Source organism: Dipteris shenzhenensis, chromosome 15, assembly GCF_047967505.1.
Source record: "Dipteris shenzhenensis isolate YYH24624 ecotype China chromosome 15, Dip_SZ_1.0, whole genome shotgun sequence".
NCBI classification, from domain to species: Eukaryota; Viridiplantae; Streptophyta; class Polypodiopsida; order Gleicheniales; family Dipteridaceae; genus Dipteris; species Dipteris shenzhenensis.
In genome coordinates this window covers 8,923,449-8,945,380 of record NC_141610.1, presented here as the reverse complement: position 1 = coordinate 8,945,380, position 21,932 = coordinate 8,923,449, and the positions used below count along the sequence as shown (strand labels likewise).

Sequence of the window (21,932 nt, the reverse complement as noted above, 5' to 3'; positions counted from 1 at the left end):
CTCTTGAAGAAGGATGCCTTTTTGTGGTCAAAAGAAACGCAGCTCGGTTTTGAAGACCTGAAATCTGCATTGACTCATACCCCTACATTGGTATGTCCTGTCATCTCAAGGCCATTAATTGTGGAGGAAGATGCTAGTGGCAAAGGCTTGGGGGATGTTCTACGGCAAGAGCACGGTGTAATAGCTTTTGAAAGCCAAAAATTTGATGCCAAAGGGCTCAACTACCATGTTGATCAGGAAATCTAGGCCATCCTACATGCCTTCAAAAAGTGGCATTGATACCTGTATAGGAGCAAAATCAAAGTCAAAACATATCATAGGATACTCGGATTTTCCTCACACAGCCCAACTTGTCAACCAAGCAAAAGAGTTGGTTGGCTTCAGTGCACTCCTATGGTTTCAACATTGAATACAGGAAGGGGAAAGAAAATGTGGTTGCAAATGCCTTGTCTAGGATGTGGGCTTGTACATTGTCTGAAATTTCTACCATCTATCAAGATTGGATAAATAGCGTTCAAGAAAAGTACATGCTGAATTCAAAGACAGTAGCCATCCTTTGAGAATAGTCATACCAGGATCATCCTGACTTTGAATTGCATAAAGGTTTGTTGTGGTTACAAAACAAAATTTACTTGATTTCATAATATAGTAACACGGAATCCATGATGCTTAAGCACGTGATCAGTGAACTGCCAAGCAACCTATGATGCTGAATATCGGTATGAAATGCGCTTGTTTTGTCAGCCTATCCACCACTACATAGATGATGTCCCATGCTTTGTCTTAGAAGGCAATCCCGTGATGAAATCCATCGCTATGTGTGTCCATTTGCCCTCTGTAATGGGTAATGGCTGCAAAAAACAAGCTGATAGTTTGCCTGTGATGTTGAATATTGGGTCTTAGTGTGTACGAAATGGGCTTGTTTGGTTACCCTATCCACCGCTACATAGATGTTGTCCCATCCCTTGTCTATAGAAGGCAATCCTGTGATGAAATCCATCGCTATGTGTGTCCATTTCTTGCCCTCTGGAATGGGTAATGGCTGCAACAAACCAGCTGGTAGTTTGCTGTCCACTTCATTTTGCTTGCATGGCAAACATTCAGCAACATGTTTGACTATAGCTCTCCACGACCTTCCCAGAAGAAACTCTGCCTTGCCCTTTCATACGTCTTTGTGACATTTATATGTCTTGCCATAGGGGAGGAATCTGAAGAGGTGAGTGGGATAGAAGAGATGCATCTTGGAAGAGAAGTGAGAACACAAGATGCAAAACCAAATGTGTTGTTCTATTAATTGTGAGAGAGGTGACTCTCTCTTATAGAAATGGGGAGAGGGTGGCCTAGATCATAGGCACCTCCCATACATCAGGGGAATCACCCCCTATATCAAGGGGACTTCCTAAATCAAAGGAACCTCCCATGTGGGGGCCTTGCACTTACATCATCACTTATGTCATGGCCTAGACACCTCATAGCACTAGGTACACACACACACACACACACACACACACACACACACACACGTGACTTCCCTAGATGCACACATGCACCTTAGAGCAAGCCCTTGATCACATTTATCCCAACATACCCCCCCTCAAGGGTTTGCCTCTTGCTATGTCAAGAATACATCTACTCACAAAGTTTATCATGCCATCTCATGGTGGTCACACATGCCATCTCATGGTGCTCAAGGATAAATCTATGGCTAGGATCTCATGCTAGCAAAGGTGCCCAAGGGTCAAGATTTACAAAAATGGGATAGACCAAACACATATCACATGGCCTACATCATATGGTAACCAGAGGTGATTTGCAAAGACAAAACACATAACATTCTTTTTGGAGTACTACTCTAGCCAGAGAACCTCAAAATTTGACCAAGTGATGATAAATAAAATTTTAAAGACAAAGTGCTCAAAAGGCATAGTCCTTGTCTTCTACCACAAAGTTTGATTCTTCATTTGTTGATGGAGGATAGAACTCAAAAAGTCTATCATCTTTGGCTCTTTCCCTTTTCTTGTTTTATACAAAAACTTGTTTCTCTTCAGCTGCATTAGAGCGGGTGTAGTATTTGATGTAGAGCTCATTCTTGGTTTCATCTCCGTGGTCCTTCAAGTGCTCAATATTGAAAGAGCAATATGAGAATGATACCATGTTGGTATTCTCTTCCTTCTCGGCATAACAAAGCTTTTCTCCATGAGTTGTCATTTCACATGTTTTGCATAGGAAAGCCATGAGAGGGTCTTACCCACAAGTAGGGTAGTTTCTACTCTCTTACAATGCTTCAAGCTTTTAGAACTGTAAGTCCCCTATCAATGCATCAACCTCAAGTTCTCAACACACATTTGCACTTATTTCAAGCATGAAACCTCTCAAAACCGTTTTCCCCTACCCTCCTCCTACCCTTCCCCTACCCTTCCCTCGTCTCTACCCTTTCCCGCGCCTCTACACCCCTCTCCCTCTACCCTTCCCACCCCTCTCCTCTACCCGCTCCCTTACCCCGCCTCTACCTCCCTCTCCTCTACCCCTTCTATCCTCTCCCGATCAGCTGCCCCCTCCCCTCTCGGCCCGCTCCCCCTTCCTTGCTACCCCGCTCCCTCTACCCCGCTCCTTCCCCCCGCTCCTGCCTCAACCCTCCCTCTTCCCCACTCCCTACCCGTCGCATTTTCCCTTCTTCCTGCCTCCCCTCTCTTCCTTCTACCGCAGCGTTTTTTGGAGTGGACGGAGCCTCAAAAATGTCCGAGTCGGCCTCCTCACCTCGATTGGCGATGGATATTCCGTCAGCCAATCCTACTCCACCTCCACCGGCAGCGAAAACTATTACTTTTTCTAAAGACAAGTTGCAACAGCTCAAGAAGGACGTAGAGATTGAATGCTCTACCACGTTGCTCGCACGCATCTTCGACTCTCACCCTTCCAGATCCCAAGCCAAAGACTAGATGCTTGCGGCTCTCCCCCCAAACCTCACTCCACGATTGTTACATGTTCGTCTTCTAGGACGAGATTTTTTCCAGGTTGTTTTTGACACTTCAGAGGCTGCGAGCACACAGTGCTCAAAGCTGAGTTCTTACACCTGGGACACAGGAAGATCTTCTTTGACGCCTTTGATATTAGTTTTGACCCAGTGGAGGCAGATAAGGAAATCTTTTCGCTCTTCATCAGATTTCCCGAGCTTCCCTGGGTTTACCATCAACTTCTTTCTGTTATTGGGGAGCTCGCTGCGGTTTCTCAGATCCCTCCCCTCCCTGGGTTGCCATTGACTGCAGCAGAGGCAACCAAGGCTGATGGGGTACCTAGAGTTAGGGTCCTCTGTAAGGATCCTAACCTCACGATGAACCATATTATGATCCAGCACCCGGATGGTTCTTTTTTTCGCCAGACAGTAAAGATTACAGGCACGCAGGACCAGTGCAGGATATGCTAAACAATTGGACACTTTGCTAGGGAGTGCCCCAAGAAGAAGAAAAGGCCCAAAAGCCCTTTGGTACAGCTACCGCCCCACGGCCTCGACAAGGGGGTGGTACAGGTCCAGCACCTGCTCCTCAGCCTCGACAGGGAGTTAATACAGGTCCAGCACCTGCTCCTCGACCTCCACATGGCGGTCCTCCTCAGGATGGTGGTATAGCTCCTACTCGCCGGAGTGCTCCTCCACTAAGTGCTCCTTTGATACCGCCACCTTCTACCTTAGGTGCCTCTCAACCTTCTACCTTAGGGGCACCCGATGCATACCAGTGGGTTCCGGTTCGTGTGCAGATTCCTCCTTCAGTTCACGAGGATACACTAGTGGACTCTGCTTCACCTCAAGCTGTCCCTCCAGTCTCACCTCACGCAGTCCGAGACGCTTCAGCTACAACCTCCTCCCCGGTTGCAGCTTCTCCCCTAGAACCAACGGTGCCAGACACTCTCCTCGAGGCAACAGAGGTCTCCGCGGCTGGGCAGACACAAGATCGAGAGCAGTCCTCACTTCCTCCCTTGGACAGGGGGAAGGGGATGGTTTACACTATTGATCATCTTCCCTCAGAAGGGATCCTTCGCACTCCGATCTCTGGCCTGATTCACAGGAACTCATTTTCACCTTTGGCAGATGCTTCAAATTTCCCAGAGGAGGAGTTTGTGCCCTCTACTTTAGGTGAGCTAGTGATTGGGTTTCCTGTTGACAAGGCTTCTTCGTTAGGTGACAGGGTTCTTTCCCCTGTTGATTTTCCGCCACTTGGTTCCATTCCTCGCTCCTTGAGCAGGTGGTTTTCCCCTATTGAGGGGTTTGTTTCTGCCACTAGGTCGGGTAAGGTGTTCCACTCTACATCCTCCCGTCGATGAGGATTATTAGCTAGAACATATAGGGCCTAGGTGGCGTCCCACATCGCCGCCGCAGACAGCTGATCCAAGATCAGCTTCATCCAGGTGTTACTGGGGGTTCCATTAATATCTTATTTATTCAGGAGCACAAACTGGATTCTAGAGATTGTGCCAAGTCAGGCAAGTTGCTTTTTGGCCATACTTTTTGGTCTCTTGCCTTGGGCACTAGGGGGAGCACTTCTATTTCAGTTTCGCAGTCGGTTCTTCCCTTAGTTGTTGGATACGGAGTCATTATTCCCTCTAGGGCTCAGTGGATTATTCTCTTGATTGGAGGGCGTAAGGTTGGTTTCCTTAACCTGTATGCCTCCAACATTAGAGAGGAACGTGTCATTATGTGGAAGGATTTCCTCTCCTGGGCCCCCATTGCGGATTCATGGGTGATTGGAGGTGACTTTAACATGGTTGAGTTACCGTTATACAAAAAAGGAAGTAGAGAAGGTTCTTCCCTTAGTTGTTGGATACGGAGTCATTATTCCCTCTAGGGCTCAGTGGATTATTCTCTTGATTGGAGGGCGTAAGGTTGGTTTCCTTAACCTGTATGCCTCCAACATTAGAGAGGAACGTGTCATTATGTGGAAGGATTTCCTCTCCTGGGCCCCCATTGCGGATTCATGGGTGATTGGAGGTGACTTTAACATGGTTGAGTTACCGTTATACAAAAAAGGGAGTAGAGAAGGAGGACTTCACTCTTTGGAGAGAGCAGCTTGGGATGCCTTCCTTTTTCACTACTGTGGCAGAGATACTTGGTTGGACGATGCATTCTTATTCAGATGCAGTCCGTCCTGTTCTCTTGGTCGAACAGCAGGCAGCAGATGCCTATTCATGCACGCATTGACAGATTCTATGTAGATGATTGGGCACTAGACAGAGGTGACTTTAACATGGTTGAGTTACCGTTAGACAAAAAATGGGGTAGAGAAGGAGGACTTCACTCTTTGGAGAGAGCAGCTTGGAATGCCTTCCTTTTTCACTACTGTGGCAGAGATACTTAGTTGGACGATGCATTCTTATTCAGCCACAGTCCCTCCTGTTCTCTTGGTCCAACAGGAGGCAGCAGATGCCTATTCATGCACGCATTGACAGATTCTATGTAGATGATTGGGCACTAGACAGAGGTGACTTTAACATGGTTGAGTTACCGTCAGACAAAAAATGGGATAGAGAAGGAGGACTTCACTCTTTGGAGAGAGCAGCTTGGAATGCCTTCCTTTTTCACTATTATTCTTATTCAGCCACAGTCCCTCCTGTTCTCTTGGTCGAACAGGAGGCAGCAGATGCCTATTCATGCACGCATTGACAGATTCTATGTAGATGATTGGGCACTAGACAGAGGTAGATCGGTATGCATTGCTGCTGGGGTTTCCACTTCAGACCACTTTCCTGTTGTGCTGGCTATCTCAAAGCCTCACTTGAGAGGCCGGTCTGCCAGCATCAGGATTCCAGATGCCTTGTACACAGAGGAGGACCTTACAGAGGCAGCCCTGCAGATATGGGTTTCTAATGTCCAGGGTGGGCAGCCATATCCATCACATGTAGCTATTGCCCTTTCTGGTATTAACGACTTCTAGCACTCAGTTGCTTGTATCAGGAGACAAGATATTCTCAGACATGAGATTGGTGTTCGCCAGCAATTAGCAGCTTTGCAAAGGGAAGAGCAAAAACGGCCTTCAGATGCTTGGATTCAAGAGCGTCTTGCTGCAGCAAGGGCTCATCAGCAGATATTGCTTGATCAGAGAGCAAAGTATGCCTTTCATGCAGGGAGTCCTTCTGGATTCAGATGGGCGGCAGAGTCAATAAACACTTTTTCTCTACTCTTGGCCCTAGAAATAGTAGAGAGAGTGTATCCCAGCTTATTGACTCACATGGGGTTTTACAGACAGATCCACATGATGTCATGCGCAGAGCTTCAGATTTTTATGCCGCCCTTCTTACTGCAGATCCTGACACACAGAATAGAAAGGATGCTAGATAGGTTATTTGGCAGAGCATCTCCTTGTTGGTGAAACCGGATATGCATGTTTTGCTTGATGCACCTTTCACCAACGCAGAGTTCAGGACTGCACTTTCAGCCCTTCACAAGGGCAAGTGCCCAGGTTCGGATGGCCTCACCCCTTCTTTTTTCATTGCATTTTAAGATATGATTGGAGAATATATTACATCAGCCCTGCAAGGCATTTGGGACTCTGGCAAGATGCTCGGGACGCTCACAGAGGGTCTCATCCACCTTATCCCGAAAGAAGGTTGCAGAAATTTAGTGTCCCAGTGGAGGCCTATCACACTTTTAAGGACATGTTACAAGATTCAGGCAATCAGCCTCCGATTGCAGCCCCTTCTCCCAGATCTTATTCATGACACTCAGACGGGATTTGTGCATGGCAGAAGCATTTTTTATAACATTTTCTCTTTTTGGGAAGCTTCAGAGTGGGCCATGCAGAGTGGCCAAAATCTAGCCATTCTACTCTTGGATTTTGAGAAAGCTTATGACAAAGTAGATTGGGGTTTTTGGAGGGCACCCTTCTACGTTTTGGCTTTACTGACGCTTGGATCAAAGGTGTTTCCTCTTTGTACAGATCAGCCCACAGCAGGGTACTTATTGGTGGGGTTAAGGGGTGAGAGATTTCAAATTTCCAGATCAGTCCGTCAGGGATGCCCCCTTGCTCCTTTTCTTTTTTTGTTCGTGGCTGAAGCTATGAGTATCTATGTTAGATCTCAAGCTGACATCTTTGGGCTGAGACTTCCCATCAGAAGGGAAGAGGAGCTACTTGACAGTGAGTTAACAGATGACACGGCAGTTTACTTGGATGCCACACCACAGACGCTCACTTCTTTCAGGATAGCATTGGACTATTTTGCTTGGGCGGGGGCGCAGATAAATTGGCCTAAATCCAATGGCTTTTGGATCAGTGATGAGGACACTCCAGTTTGGGGGCTTGACTTAGGATTCACTTGGGTTCAGAGGGGTGTGCCTGTCAGATATTTGGGCTGCCAGGTCAGCTTAGATATTTCTTCCACGCAGCAATTTGCTCTCGTGTTGGAGAGCATCAGGAGGAAGCTCCTTTTTTCGAGCTCAGCCAAGCTGGATCTTGCCTCTAGAGTTGTGGTGGTCAACCAAGTCCTCTTGGCCACGGCCTGGTTTGTTTGTTCATGTTGGTGCCATTCTAGGAACTACAAACAAACCTAGCCAGGCTGGCTTGGGCGACCCTCATCCTCCCTACACAAGAAGGGGGTCTCAATATCATTGATCCAGATTTACAGTGCAGAGCTTTACTCTGCAGGATGGTGGTGCGGAACTTATGCCAAGGTAGGAGCTGTGGAAGGCATTTCTTTTTGAGACCCTCATCCTCCCTACACAAGAAGGGGGTCTCAATATCATTGATCCAGATTTACAGTGCAGAGCTTTACTCTGCAAGATGGTGGTGCGGGACTTATGCCAGGGCAGGAGCTGTGGAAGGCATTTCTTTTTAGCAGCATACAGACGTGCACACCTTCTCCAGGAGGAGACTGGATGAGTAGTATTAGGTGGATTTTCACCATAGCACACCTCAGATCACCTTCATCCCCTCTCATGGTTGCCATACTGAAAGCATGGGCCAATTCCAAGAGCACTCTTCGGAGGATTCCTCCTTCCTCTCGTGAACAAATTGATAGGCAACCGATCGTGTGGAATGACAATATATTGGATGATCATGGCAGACCACTTGGTGCCTCACTCTACATGCAGTGGTCCAGGTGGGAGAGGGGACCCGCATCATCTTTGGGGTCATGGAACGCTTTCCACAGGCTTCCAGAGGAGACCAAATCTCAGTTGACAGGACATCTCAGAGGGAGTGCAAGGAGGATCTTGCAGATTGAGGCAGCCCTTCCAGCAGATTGGGTAGACACAGATAATATGCCACTCACTTGCTCCACTTGGGCAGGTACTTTTACGGAAGGCGGTGTTCCCCTTCAGGTTTTGGCCTTTTGAGATGCACATGAGGATGCTTTAGTCGTTAGTGTGCATGATGGTGGCAGATTCCTCAGGTCCATAGAGAATATCTTGCTTGAGTCTGCTTTTCAGCCTATCAGGGTTGTAGGGCTTTTTGTGCAGGGATCAGGTTCAGAGTGGTTCCTCGATCCAAACCCCCGGCTACTCTCCACCGGACTTGGAGGCTTTGGCTCTACAGGGGAGTTCCCATTAGGTATTTGCAGTGGGACCCTGGAGAGTGGGAGTGGATTGACGCAGGGCATCGCATCCCCTTCTTTTGTTACACGGTCAGTAATGCCAGGAGATTCTAGCTCAGTAGTAGAGGTTGGAGACCTTCCAAAGTTCCTCATTGGGAGACATTTCATATCACTGCACATTTGCAGAGGTGCTTCTGGAAGAGACTTTGGAAATCCCACAGGAATAGAAAGATCACTCTCTTCTTTTGGCTTTCTATCCATGGTGGGATTGCAGTGAACCTTTGGAGATCCAAGTTCGGAGCCGACCCTACTTGCCCTCGTTGCCTCTCTGCCAAGGAATGGAAGGATTCTCCTTTCTTCTCTGAGACTCCTACAAGGTTGAGGTGGCACTTTCAGCCTCAGCCTTGGTTGTTTTCCACCTCACTTTGAGGGGGTTTATTTATCCTCATGATTTCATAATGTATTCCGCTTAAAGCTTGCTCTCGCGGGTTTTTTCTCTTACTTAATAGAAGTCTATTTCTTGGGGGGAAAAAAAAAAACTGTTTTCTTCTTCTTGATGTAGTTAGAGTTTCGTTCAATAACAACAACAATCAAGCATATTCCCTTCAACTATCACTTCAAACTAGTCAAATACTTGCAAATGAATAAAAGTCTTGAACTTCCAACACTTGCTCAAAGTCAATGCAATGGATTCTTCAACAAAAATTGTCAAAATTCTCCAAACAGCAAACATGCAAGTTGGAGACCAAAATTTGCACAACTCGTAGCTCTATCCAAGGGGATTTTTATGCAGAAATGAAGGCCGTATACCAGAGATTATCCTCAACCAAAAGAGCGAAATGTTGCGCCAGGTCGCCATAGCTAAGCTTCGCAAGTTCGACTGGTTTTTTGTCTGTTTCTCCTCGAATACTTGACCAAACAAGCTCAAAATTCATCAGCAGCTTGCTTGTAGTGTCGCCCAACTTGTGCTCATAGGAATTTGAAATAGTTCTCCCCACAGAGAGAATTCGAAGAACATGCGCCGAGCGTGAAAGTGACGAATGCAGGTGATACAATAACAATTTCACCAAATCCTCTGGTGTGTATGGGCGCCTAGGCGAGATGGTTCTCCAATAGGAAGAGTTCGGGAAAAGGTTGACTACAGGTAGAGAACCAGCTCTCACAAAATTTTGGAAGGAAAGGAGAAAATGGAGATGATGAGGAATCTTTGAAAAAACGAGGAATTCATGCTAGAGAGAGCATCTAATGCTAGGCTAGGCAAGATCTAGAACCTAAAGCTCTGATACCAAATGAAGAGGTGAGTGGGATAGAAGAGATACATTTTGGAAGAGAAGTGAGAACACAAGATGCAAAACCAAATGTGTTGTTCTATTGATTGTGAGAGAGGTGACTCTCTCTTATAGAAATGGGGAGAGAGTGGCCTAGATCATAGGCACCTCCCCTACATCAATGGAATCACCCCCTATATCAAGGGGACTTCCTAAATCAAAGGAACCTCCCATGTGGGGGCCTTTGCACTTACATCATCACTTATGTCATGGCCTAGACACCTCATAGCACTAGGTGTGCTTCTACTACACACACACACACACACGTGACTCCCCTAGATTCACACATGCACCTTAGAGCAAGCCCTTGATCACATTTATCCCAAGAATCAACACCAGCATCTGGTCATTTCTGGCAAGAATTAATTACAAGAGTCCCATATGTTTACCCTTTCAGATTCATTGTCGCCCTCAGGGTGGTATGCAGTGCTAGGGGCGAGTAACGTACCCTAGAGGAATACCTGAAACATTTTTGTAATGACACTCAAAGGTCGTGGAATAAGTGGCTTGCAATTGTTCTAGAAATTGTTAGTGATAGAGATGCGAAATTTATGGGTCGTTTCTGGCAGGAATTAATTACAGGAGTGGGTACGTTACCCCTAGCACTGCATAGCACCCTGAAATTGATAGTCAACCTGAAAGTGTGAACAAATGGGTAGAGGCATTTTTTGCCATGACACACAAAGGTCATGGCATAAGTGGCTCGCACTTGTTCAATTTTGCCACAATAGCACAAGCATCTCTCTCTTCAAACGAGCCCATTTGAGGCAATGTATGGGAGCAAAGTGAAAATGCCTTCCTCAATTGTAGACATGATTGGGAAAAATCAGCAGGTGCGAGATTACGCGGAGCACATAGAGGCTCTACTACAATTGACTAAAAAGACTATTCAAGATCCCCAAGCCAAGCAAAAGAAATAAGCATGGGAGATACTTGGTTTTCAAGGAAGGGTATTATGTGCATTTACGTCTCCATAAAAATCATTATGCTTCGCTTAAGGGTAATACCAACATAAAGGCTGCTCATCGGTTTTATAGCCCCTACAAGATCATCTGCAAGATTGGGGAGGTAGCGTATCAATTGGAGCTACTGAGCACCTCCAAGATCGAAAAATGTGTCTCGCGTTTCTTTGCTGAAACCACACGTGTCTCCCAGACTTGACACCTTGGACGAGAAGGGTCGTATTGGGTCGTATTCTCTATGTCCCTAACCGCATTGTGGGTTTCAAAGATAGAGTAATCCTCAACAAGGTATACTCCGCAAGGTATACATTGAGCACCTCATCGGATGGAAAGGCTACTAGAGTTCAACAATCATGGCAGCCAGAGAGCATTGTCCGGGAGTACCCCTATCTTTAACCAGGCTGATCAGCATCACCTGCTGTCTCATCCCTAACCGCATTGTGGGTTTCAAAGATAGAGTAATCCTCAACAAGGTATACTCCGCAAGGTATACATTGAGTACCTCATCGGATGGAAAGACTACTAGAGTTCAACAATCATGGCAGCCAGAGAGCATTGTCCGGGAGTACCCCTATCTTTAACCAGGCTGATCAGCATCACCTGCTGTCTCAGCACCTTGTGCGACAGCCAGAACATGTAATTTTGAGGCAAAATTCTATGGGAAAGGATGGCTGTAATGAAGGGGGAAAAGGGGCTATTTCAGGTTCACTCTAGTGAGATTTAGAGGGGATAGTAGAGGGGAATATATATGTCCAAACATACTACTCATGTAGCACTTTTTGATGTGACATATAAGCCTATCCTATTCTGCCTCCTAGCCCCGATCCTAGCAAAGCTCTTCAATGACGCAGTTTGCCTCGGTTTCCCACACACGTGGACCCTCAACACCATCACACATCTTCACAAGGTAGGGGATCCCATGAGTCCGGAAAACTACAGGACCATTATGATTGGGCATGTCATGTCCAAGATATATGCCTCACTACATGACACGAAGACCAACCGCTTTGCAGAGATGTAGGGACTCAGGGCAGAGGGCAGGCAGGGTTCCAGCGTGATCATGAGATCATGGACCACATATTTACACTCAAGAGTGTCATTGAGAAGGCCAGGGCACGGAAGCAGAGGGTCTATTGCTGCTTTGTGGATTTATGCAAAGCCTTCAATACAATGCCACCGGCACACTTCATACTCCTAGGAGCTAGGTTATGGCCAAGAGATTGTCTGGGCTGTTATGACGTTATACGAGAGGGTCTCCAGCAGGGTTCGGATAGGCAATCGGTGGACAAATGAGAAGAACCATTGGGGTCAAACAAGGCTGCCCGCTTCTCCAACCTTGTTTGGCCTTTATATAGACGAGCTCAAGTCCTTAATGGGGATCCTAGGGCAAGCTGAATGCTCTCTTGCCCGCTCCTTGCTCCAGATTCTATTATATGATGACAATGTGGTGCTTTAAGGGGCTCCGTGATATTGTAGTTGTGCAGTCTACCCTATACTCAGCTTCACAAGATGATGTAGCCACACTAGATAGTTTCTTGCTGAAACACACCCAGGGACTGAGTACCCTACAAGTATTTGAAAACACGCTTTAAAGCGCTCCAATGTTGTGTCTTTGGGCAGTGCATATACCTGCTCAACTGAACTGAATATGTAGACAGGTATTGCAGAGATACATAAGGCATCCAACAGCCTGACTATAATAACAGCATCAATAGGTTCACTTGAATTGTGCATGGACAGCCTCAACCCTTGCTCCATGGGAGTTGAAATAGGCTTGCAATCCTGAAAATTGAGCCTCTTTAACAGTCCTTGAATGTATTTTGACTCTTTGAGCACAGCTTCATCGAATTGCATAAACAGAATGCCCAAAATAATAGTGTAAGAGCCCCGAATCAAACATCTCACATGAAGCTTCAAGATCATTCTCAAAATCTGCAATTTTCTCTTCACTTGTTCCTGTGAGCAGTATATCATCCGGATACAAGATGACTAAGAATAAACCCTTCTTGTCCTTTGAATCAAATATGTATGAACCTTCTCATACCAGTTTCAGCCCATAAAGTGCCTTACGTAGCTCGCATAGTTTGTCTTCCTAACCAGGCATCTGCAAACCAACAGGCTGACTCGCATACACTTCTTCAGGCAAGTCCCCGTAGATAGATACCAAAAACACAACAGAGCATGAAATCCAATGCAAGAAACAGCAACCAGACCAAAATGTATTACTCTTTGCAATCCTGTTCTAGAACAATACTCCAAGGCATCCAGTTCAACACCTTGAGAACAGAGCCTCAAAGTTCTACACTTCTGACTGGCAGTAATGTATATCTACGGCTCACCCCATCTGTCCTATTATTATCTTCGAAATCTCACTACATTTATTGAAGAAGGGAGACACATACCTGGGCAGATTGCTGCTTCAGAGAGGCTGGGAAATACTTGAGGATTGTACAAAGAAGATCTATGCCATCATTCTGTAGGAATCACATGAACTTCATCATTCTTTGCATACAATCCAAGTCCACCAATACCATAACAGTTCAATAGATTTCCACAGACCACAAGAGAACCCATTCTTTTTCATTACAAAAAGAAAAAACGAGTCAGGCAAATGACTGACCCATATAGATTTTGACGCTTCTTCACCCAATAGCTGTAAAACAGGTTGGGCTAACTTTGCACTGAGACCAGTTCCCTCACGCCTCACACCAGTGTATTCAATGAGTGCTCCCAACCTAAAGACAATGGATTTAGATTTAATATATCTAAACAAGGTATTGACCTCACATATAAGTTTATATATAATCCTTGAATTGCCAAGTTTTGCCAAAACTAATTGTGCCTAAATTTCATGTTGATGTGACCTTCCCCCTTCTTTTTCCTTATCTCTGTCTCTCAAGCAGCCCCACAACCAGAAGCATTTCCAATTTTCAGTGACATATCATAACTCCTTGTGCAAGTTACTCATGGGTAGAACAGATATTCAAAACATCAAGAACAAAAATAAAAGCATCAGCATATATATCCACATGGCTTTCATTAGCACATTGCTTATAATCTGAACCAAAGGGTCAAAGCATATTTAAGCAAATTGATAAAACAGACAGTGTGTGATTTCAGAATCATTATTCTCATGAAAAGATTCTGCGTTCATGAATCAAGGCTCCTAAAGAGTTTCCATTTTAGTTGAACTCATATACCCCAGCTCTTCCGGAATGTTAGCATTTCAAAAAACCATATGTATTAGCAGAATCCTATTAAACTCCAATGGATAAGCAACTAGCAAGATATCTTTCTTATTATGTAGATCAATACAATGATATGCATTTTCTTGCCGAAGCTTGGTTTCTTAAAATATAGAAGCAACAAAAGGCGAGGGGTACCTCAAAAAAAACAACCAAAATATGCCTCGCAAACTTCTAGCGATAAAACTCTGTCTACTATTATAATACCCCTGGACCTTCTACCCCGCGGTTTGTTCTCTCAAATGCAAAGTACGCAACAACAGCTATTGTTGTTGCAACAAACTCAAAGAGGTACAGTTTGTGCATAATTTCTTCCGAGGGGTACTCAGGGAAGAACATAGGTTTTTCCATATGTTATCATACGGCAAATGCATACTGTAAGAAAATAATAATACGTCTGTGCTCGACAGATAACAGGATCTCGTACGCAAGAGAGAAAACAAGATAGTATGGAGAATAAAAAATTTGATTACTGTAGAATTGATACAATAGATGGCGCTGCCTCCCAACCGTGCGCTCCTGTGAAAGAAGCTTCGATGGCGTGCTGGAAACAGTAGAAGACGGAGGCTGGATGCTAAGGAATCAGGGTTGCTGTAGCCAGTGATGAAATGGGCTTCACGGGCTTGCTCTTATATAGCCACCAGTCGTAGTCGGTTAGGCTCAATTGGGTGGCCGACCCAGTCCGCCCAAAACGGTCGACTGGGGGTCAGTCCCAAAATAGGCCACCGACCATACGATAGAACCGGTGCGCAAAACAGAGCAACTAACCTATGGTCTTCATTCGGCCCACAGCCATCCGGGATCATCTGAGGCTCCAAACGAGCCCCGCAACCCGAGAGTGGGCTGCCCCGGGAAATGCTCCGTCTATCCTCAGTGCGGTCAGTCAAGGGATGCCTTCCCACACTTCCATGTAGCCTAGTTGGCGGTGTGCCAACTCTATCTGAAGCCGTCCAGCCATCAGGCCACACATGGCCCCCATCTGGTGTCCAAACCAGGACCTACCGGAAAAACGGGCCCCGCAACCCGATAGTGGGCTGCCCCGGGAAATGCTCCATCTACCCTCAGTGCGGTCAGTCAAGGGATGCCTTCCCGCACTTCCATGTAGCCTAGTTGGCGGTGTGCCAACTCTATCTGAAGCCGTCCAGCCATCAGGCCACACATGGCCCCCATCTGGTGTCCAAACCAGGACCTACCGGATAACCGAGCTACTCAAATGCCTTCTCCTCATATGGGGGGCTTACAAGTAGAGTTAGCTGGTTCCCGCGTAGTTACATGAGAGTGGAGCATTGACATCTAACACCCCCCCTCAATGTCCACCCGCAAGTGAACTTACTTTTTCCGCCCAATGCCAAGTCGATGAAGATGCCTCTCCAGCAAGTCTCTTCCAAGAGCCTTCGTGAAGATGTCCGCAGCATTCTCTGTAGTCGGACAATACACCAAGTCGACCTCTCCATCCATGATCAGCTCGCGTACAAAGTGATATTGAATCTCAATGTGTTTTGTGCGAGCGTGGAACACCGGGTTCTTTGCAATCGCCATGCAACTCTGATTGTCACATGATAACTGCGTAGGCTTGTTCTGCACTACACCCATGTCCCTCAAAATCCTCCTCAACTACACTGCTTCGCAAGAAGCAAAGCATGCAGATTTGTACTCGGCCTCGGTAGAAGAAAGAGCAACAGTGGGTTGCTTCTTGCTGACCCATGACACAACTCCAGATCCAAGTGAGAAACAATACCCTGTCACTGATCTCCTGCTGTCCACGTCTCCTGCCCAATCTGAGTCACAGAATCCGGTCAAGATGTTGCCCTTGGTATAGGTGATGCCATAATCAAGTGTGCCTTTGATGTATTTCAGCACCCGCATCCCTGCCCTCCAATGGTTCTCCCGAGGCTTATTGGAATCCGGTCAAGATGTTGCCCTTGGTATAGGTGATGCCATAATCAAGTGTGCCTTTGATGTATTTCAGCACCCGCATCCCTGCCCTCCAATGGTTCTCCCGGGGCTTATTGAAAAACCTGCTAAGTACACCAGTCGCAAAGCTGATGTCCAGCCGTGTGTTGCACAGGTAAATTAAGCTGCCCACAAGCCTTCTGTACTTCGCTTCGTCCACCAGTGGTGATGAATCCTCGTTTGAGAGCTTCGAGTACCAATTGTCTTACACTCAACCATGCCAAATGCCTTCAGTATCTCTCCAACATACTTCAGCTGTGAAATGAAGATATGTTTCGGCTCCTGCTAAACTTCAATCCCCAAACAAAAATGCATCAGTCCGAGGTCTGTCATTTCAAACTCTCTTCCTAGCAAATGCTTTGTCTGCGAGATCTTCTCTTCATGGTTCCTTGTTATGACAAGGTCGTCCACATAAAGGACTACGATCATACACCTGCCTCCTTCTTTGAAAATATACAAATTTGCATCAGATGGGCTCCTCCTGAACCCGTTTTGCAAAAAGTAGGTATCAATTCGCTGGTACCACGCTCGTGGGACCTGTTTCAGCCCGTAAAGTGCCTTCTTCAATTTGCAGACTTTACCTTTTGAACCGGAGATCTCAAAACCTGGTGGTTGTTCCACGTATACCTCCTCCTTGAGATCTCCATTCAAAAAGGCGGATTTCACATCCATCTGAAACACGAGCCAACTTCGATGTCACTGATCTCCTGCTGTCCACGTCTCCTGCCCAATCTGAGTCACAGAATCCGGTCAAGATGTTGCCCTTGGTATAGGTGATGCCATAATCAAGTGTGCCTTTGATGTATTTCAACACCCGCATCCCTGCCCTCCAATGGTTCTCCCGGGGCTTATTGAAATCCGGTCAAGATGTTGCCCTTGGTATAGGTGATGCCATAATCAAGTGTGCCTTTGATGTATTTCAGCACCCGCATCCCTACCCTCCAATGGTTCTCCCGGGGCTTATTGAAAAACCTGCTAAGTACACCAGTCGCAAAGCTGATATCCAGCCGTGTGTTGCACAGGTAAATTAAGCTGCCCACAAGCCTTTTGTACTTCGCTTCGTCCACCAGTGGTGATGAATCCTCGTTCGAGAGCTTCGCACCAACTGTCTTGCACTCAGCCATGCCAAATGCCTTCAGTATCTCTCCACAGCATACTTCAACTGTGAAATGAAGATCTGTTTCGGCTCCTGTCAAACTTCAATCCCCAAACAAAAATGCATCAGTCTGAGGTCTGTCATTTCAAACTCTCTTCCTAGCAAATGCTTCGTCTGCGAGATCTTCAATCCCCAAACAAAAATGCATCAATCTGAGGTCTGTCATTTCAAACTCTCTTCCTAGCAAATGCTTCGTCTACGAGATCTTCTCTTCATGGTTCCCTGTTATGACAAGGTCGTCCACATAAACGACTACGATCATACACCTGCCTCTTTCTTTGAAGATATACAAATTTGCATCAGAAATGCTTCGTCTGCGAGATCTTCAATCCCCAAACAAAAATGCATCAATCTGAGGTCTGTCATTTCAAACTCTCTTCCTAGCAAATGCTTCGTCTACGAGATCTTCTCTTCATGGTTCCCTGTTATGACAAGGTCGTCCACATAAACGACTACGATCATACACCTGCCTCTTTCTTTGAAGATATACAAATTTGCATCAGATGGGCTCCTCCTGAACCCGTTTTGCAGAAAGTAGGTATCAATTCGCTGGTACCACGCTCGTGGGACCTCTTTCAGCCCGTAAAGTACCTTCTTCAGTTTGCAGACTTTACCTTTTGAACCGGGGATCTCAAAACCTGGTGGTTGTTCCACGTATACCTCCTCCTTGAGATCTCCATTCAAAAAGGCGGATTTCACATCCATCTGAAACACGGGCCAACTTCCCTGGGCAGCTAAAGCCAAAACACTGCGAATTGTGGTTAGTCAAGCTGTGGAAGCAAAAGTATCCTGATAATCAAAACCATGTACATGTGCAAATCCTTTTGCCACGAGCCGAGCCTTGTACTTATCCAACGTACCGTCGGACTTGTACTTGATCTTGTACACCCACTTGGTTCCGATTATCTTGCGCTTCGGTGGTCGATCCACAAGGTCCCAAGTGGTGTTCATTATGGAGCCATACTCCGACTGCATAGCCTCCATCCACCTATCATCGCCCTGTGCCTCTTCAAGACACTTGGGTTCATCAACACGGATCACTTCTGTCATCAAAGCATAGTTGACCAAGTGTTACTGTGCCCTTCTTTGCTCCTCTAATCTCTTGGACCAACGGTGTTCGAATGGTTCCTCCTCAATGGCTGGAGGTTCTCTGCCGTCCAAAAGCTGCTTTACCCACTTCGGGAATGGCCATTGCCGTTGTGATTCTGTAGGCTCTTCTTCGACTTCTTTGTCTTGAATCCTCCCAAGCACCGTTGGGGGAGTTCGGTCTGCTGTTGGTGGCGGTACTGGATGGATATCCTAGTCCTGGTTGTCTGGGAAGGAAGCATCCTCCTCCAATTGATGCAGCTGTTCTGAGAAGACCACATTGCGACTTACAATTACCTTCTTGGTAACAAGATTATAGAGACGATAACCCTTCGCCTCTTTACTGTAGGCTCTTCTTCGACTTCTTTGTCTTGAATCCTCCCAAGCACCGTTGGGGGAGTTCGGTCTGCTGTTGGTGGCGGCACTGGATGGATATCCTAGTCCTGGTTGTCTGGGAAGGAAGCATCCTCCTCCAATTGATGCAGCTGTTCTGAGAAGACCACATATCGCGACTTACAATTACCTTCTTGGTAACAAGATTATAGAGACGGTAACCCTTCGCCTCTTTACTGTAGCCCAAGAAAAAACACTTCCGGCTCTTCGGTTCCCATTTGGTCCTGGTAGCATCAGGGACATGCACAAAACAGTCACATTCAAAAACTCTGAAATGTGCAGATGAAGGTTTCTTACCAGAAAAGGCTTGCAGTGGAGTCATCCCGTTCACAGCCTTCGTGTAGCTACGATTGAGGATGTAAACTGCAGTGTTACATGCTTCAGCCCAGAAAGTCTTTGGCAAATCTTTTCCTTTCATCATACTCCAACCCATTTCGCAGATGACGCGCATCTTGCGTTCTGCTACTCCATTATGTTGTGATGTATGTGACGGGGGTTTCTGCCTCTTGATTCCGTGACTTTTACAGTAACTTTCGAATTCAATCGATGTGAACTCTCCACATCTGTCTGTTCTCAGCTTCTTAACCTTCCTCCCCGATTCTTTCTCGACCATTACATGCCGTTCCTTGAACCTACTGAAAGCCTCGTCTTTCGTCTTCAGGAAGTATATCCATATCCTTCTACTGTAGTCGTCGATCAGCGTCATGAAGTAGAAGGAACCACCCAAAGCTTCCGTCTCCATCTTTCCGCAGAGGTCCGTGTGAACGAGCTCTAGAGGAGCCTTTGCTCTGCTGGCCTCTTTAAGAAAGGACTCTCGATGCTGCTTGCCCATCATGCAAGCTTCACATACATCGGTCCATTTCGCAGATGACGCGCATCTTGCGTTCTGCTACTCCATTATATTGTGATGTATGTGACGAGGGTTTCTGCCTCTTGATTCCGTGACTTTTGCAGTAACTTTCGAATTCAGTCGATGTGAACTCTCCACATCTGTCTGTTCTCAGCTTCTTCACCTTCCTCCCCGATTCTTTCTCGACCATTACATGCCATTCCTTGAACCTACTGAAAGCCTCGTCTTTCGTCTTCAAGAAGTATATCCATATCCTTCTACTGTAGTCATCGATCAGCGTCATGAAGTAGAAGGAACCACCCAAAGCTTCCGTCTCCATCTTTCTGCAGAGGGTTTCTGCCTCTTGATTCCGTGACTTTTGCAGTAACTTTCGAATTCAATCGATGTGAACTCTCCACATCTGTCTGTTCTCAGCTTCTTCACCTTCCTCCCCGATTCTTTCTCGACCATTACATGCCATTCCTTGAACCTACTGAAAGCCTCGTCTTTCGTCTTCAGGAAGTATATCCATATCCTTCTACTGTAGTCGTCGATCAGCGTCATGAAGTAGAAGGAACCACCCAAAGCTTCCGTCTCCATCTTTTCGCAGAGGTCCGTGTGAACGAGCTCTAGAGGAGCCTTTGCTCTGCTGGCCTCTTTAAGAAAGGACTGTCGATGCTGCTTGCCCATCATGCAAGCTTCACATACATCGGGCAGATCTAAAATTTATGTAATCGTCGATCAGCGTCATGAAGTAGAAGGAACCACCCAAAGCTTCCGTCTCCATCTTTCCGCAGAGGTCCGTGTGAACGAGCTCTAGAGGAACCTTTGCTTTGCTGGCCTCTTTAAGAAAGGACTGTCGATGCTCTTTGCCCATCATGCAAGCTTCACATACATCGGGCAGATCTGAAATTTCTGGTAGGTCTGCAATCATTCCACTATTATGCATCTCCTTCAAAGAACTAAGGTTTAGATGACCAAATCTCTCATGCCACAGCTTAGTATTCTTCACATCCGCTCGAGCACTGAAAGCTGAGAGTTCGTAAATGTTGTTGCGCCGTGTACCTTTACCAACGACCTTCCCTTGAAGATCCAGGATCTATGCACCATTCTTATCGAATTGAACTTTGAGGTCCCGATCCGTGATCGCAGAAACAGACAACAAGTTCCTCTTGATATCTGACACATAAAGAACATCGGACAATTGTTTTACAACTCCATCTGACTTGAGAGCAATCGTACCTTTTCCTTTTGCTGGACATTTTGCATCATTGCCGACTGCTATCATGATGTCATTCCCTACCGACTGTAGAGAGGTATACCAATCCTTCCGACTGGTCATGTGGCGCGATGCACCACTGTCAATGATCCAAGATTCATCCGCAAGTACATGAACTGCCTCCGTGCAAATCTCCTCAATTGCGATGAACAGCTCTATAGGTATTGCCTGCGCGTTGTTGCTCGACTCTTTCTTTACTCCGTTCTTCTCATCTGCAATCTTCTTTCGGCACTCATTCTGCTTGTGTCTACCTTGTTGCAATAGAAGCACTTGATCTTCTTCTTTCTCTTTTTATCATCAGAAGAAGATGGGTTACCAGAGTCCTTACCCTTACCTTTCTTTGATCCGGTCCAGAAAGCCGAGTCTTTTACAATCCTCGTCTTTTGACGCATCTCCTCCTTCAGAAGCATCGCGCTGAAATTCTCAAAGTTGAGGGACAGAGTTATGTGGCGCGATGCACCACTGTCAATGATCCAAGGTTCATCCGCAGGTACATGAACTGCCTCCGTGCAAATCTCCTCAATTGCCATGAACAGCTCTATAGGTACTGCCTGCGCGCTGTTGCTCGACTCTTTCTTTACTCCGTTCTTCTCATCTGCAATCTTCTTTCGGCACTCATTCTGCTTGTGTCCTACCTTGTTGCAATAGAAGCACTTGATCTTCTTCTTTCTCTTTTTATCATCAGAAGAAGATGGGTTACCAGAGTCCTTACCCTTACCTTTCTTTGATCCGGTCCAGAAAGCCGAGTCTTTTCCAATCCTCGTCTTTTGACGCATCTCCTCCTCCAGAAGCATCGCGTTAAAATTCTCAAAGTTGAGGGATGGATTTCTGTTCTCCGTATTCAACGCCGTAACAAGACCGTCGTACTTTGGTGGGAGAATCCGTATGCACCTTCGTGCTAGATTCTCGCTGGTGATGGTGATGCCAATCGCAGTCATCTGATCGCGCAGATTCTTCACCCTTATGATGAACTTCTCTGCCGCTTCAGACTCAGACAACTTCTCATTCGCGAGTTGAGTCTCTAGATTCTGAATCCGCGTCTGATTCATGGTCTCGTACTAATTTTTCAAGACCGTCCATGCCTCCTCCGCTGTGGTGACATGTTGAATTAACGCCATGACAGAATCACTAACACTGCAGACAATAGAACACAGCGCATCTGCATTTCTTCTTGTCCACGCGAG

At 46.3% G+C, this 21,932-nt stretch overlaps 1 protein-coding gene across 2 annotated transcripts in view; it reads right to left on the bottom strand.

Annotated features, from left to right (window-relative positions):
- Positions 1-21,932, bottom strand: part of LOC147893312 (proline-, glutamic acid/leucine-rich protein) — a 61,409-nt gene that overhangs the window by 32,960 nt on the left and 6,517 nt on the right. For both annotated transcript variants that reach the window (XM_087386217.1, XM_087386218.1), the window contains exons 4-5: positions 13,428-13,542; positions 13,210-13,281 (exon numbers count right to left, since the gene is read on the bottom strand). In XM_087386217.1, coding sequence (XP_087242343.1) covers positions 13,210-13,281; positions 13,428-13,542 — 187 coding nt within the window. The remainder of the gene's footprint in view (positions 1-13,209; positions 13,282-13,427; positions 13,543-21,932) is intronic.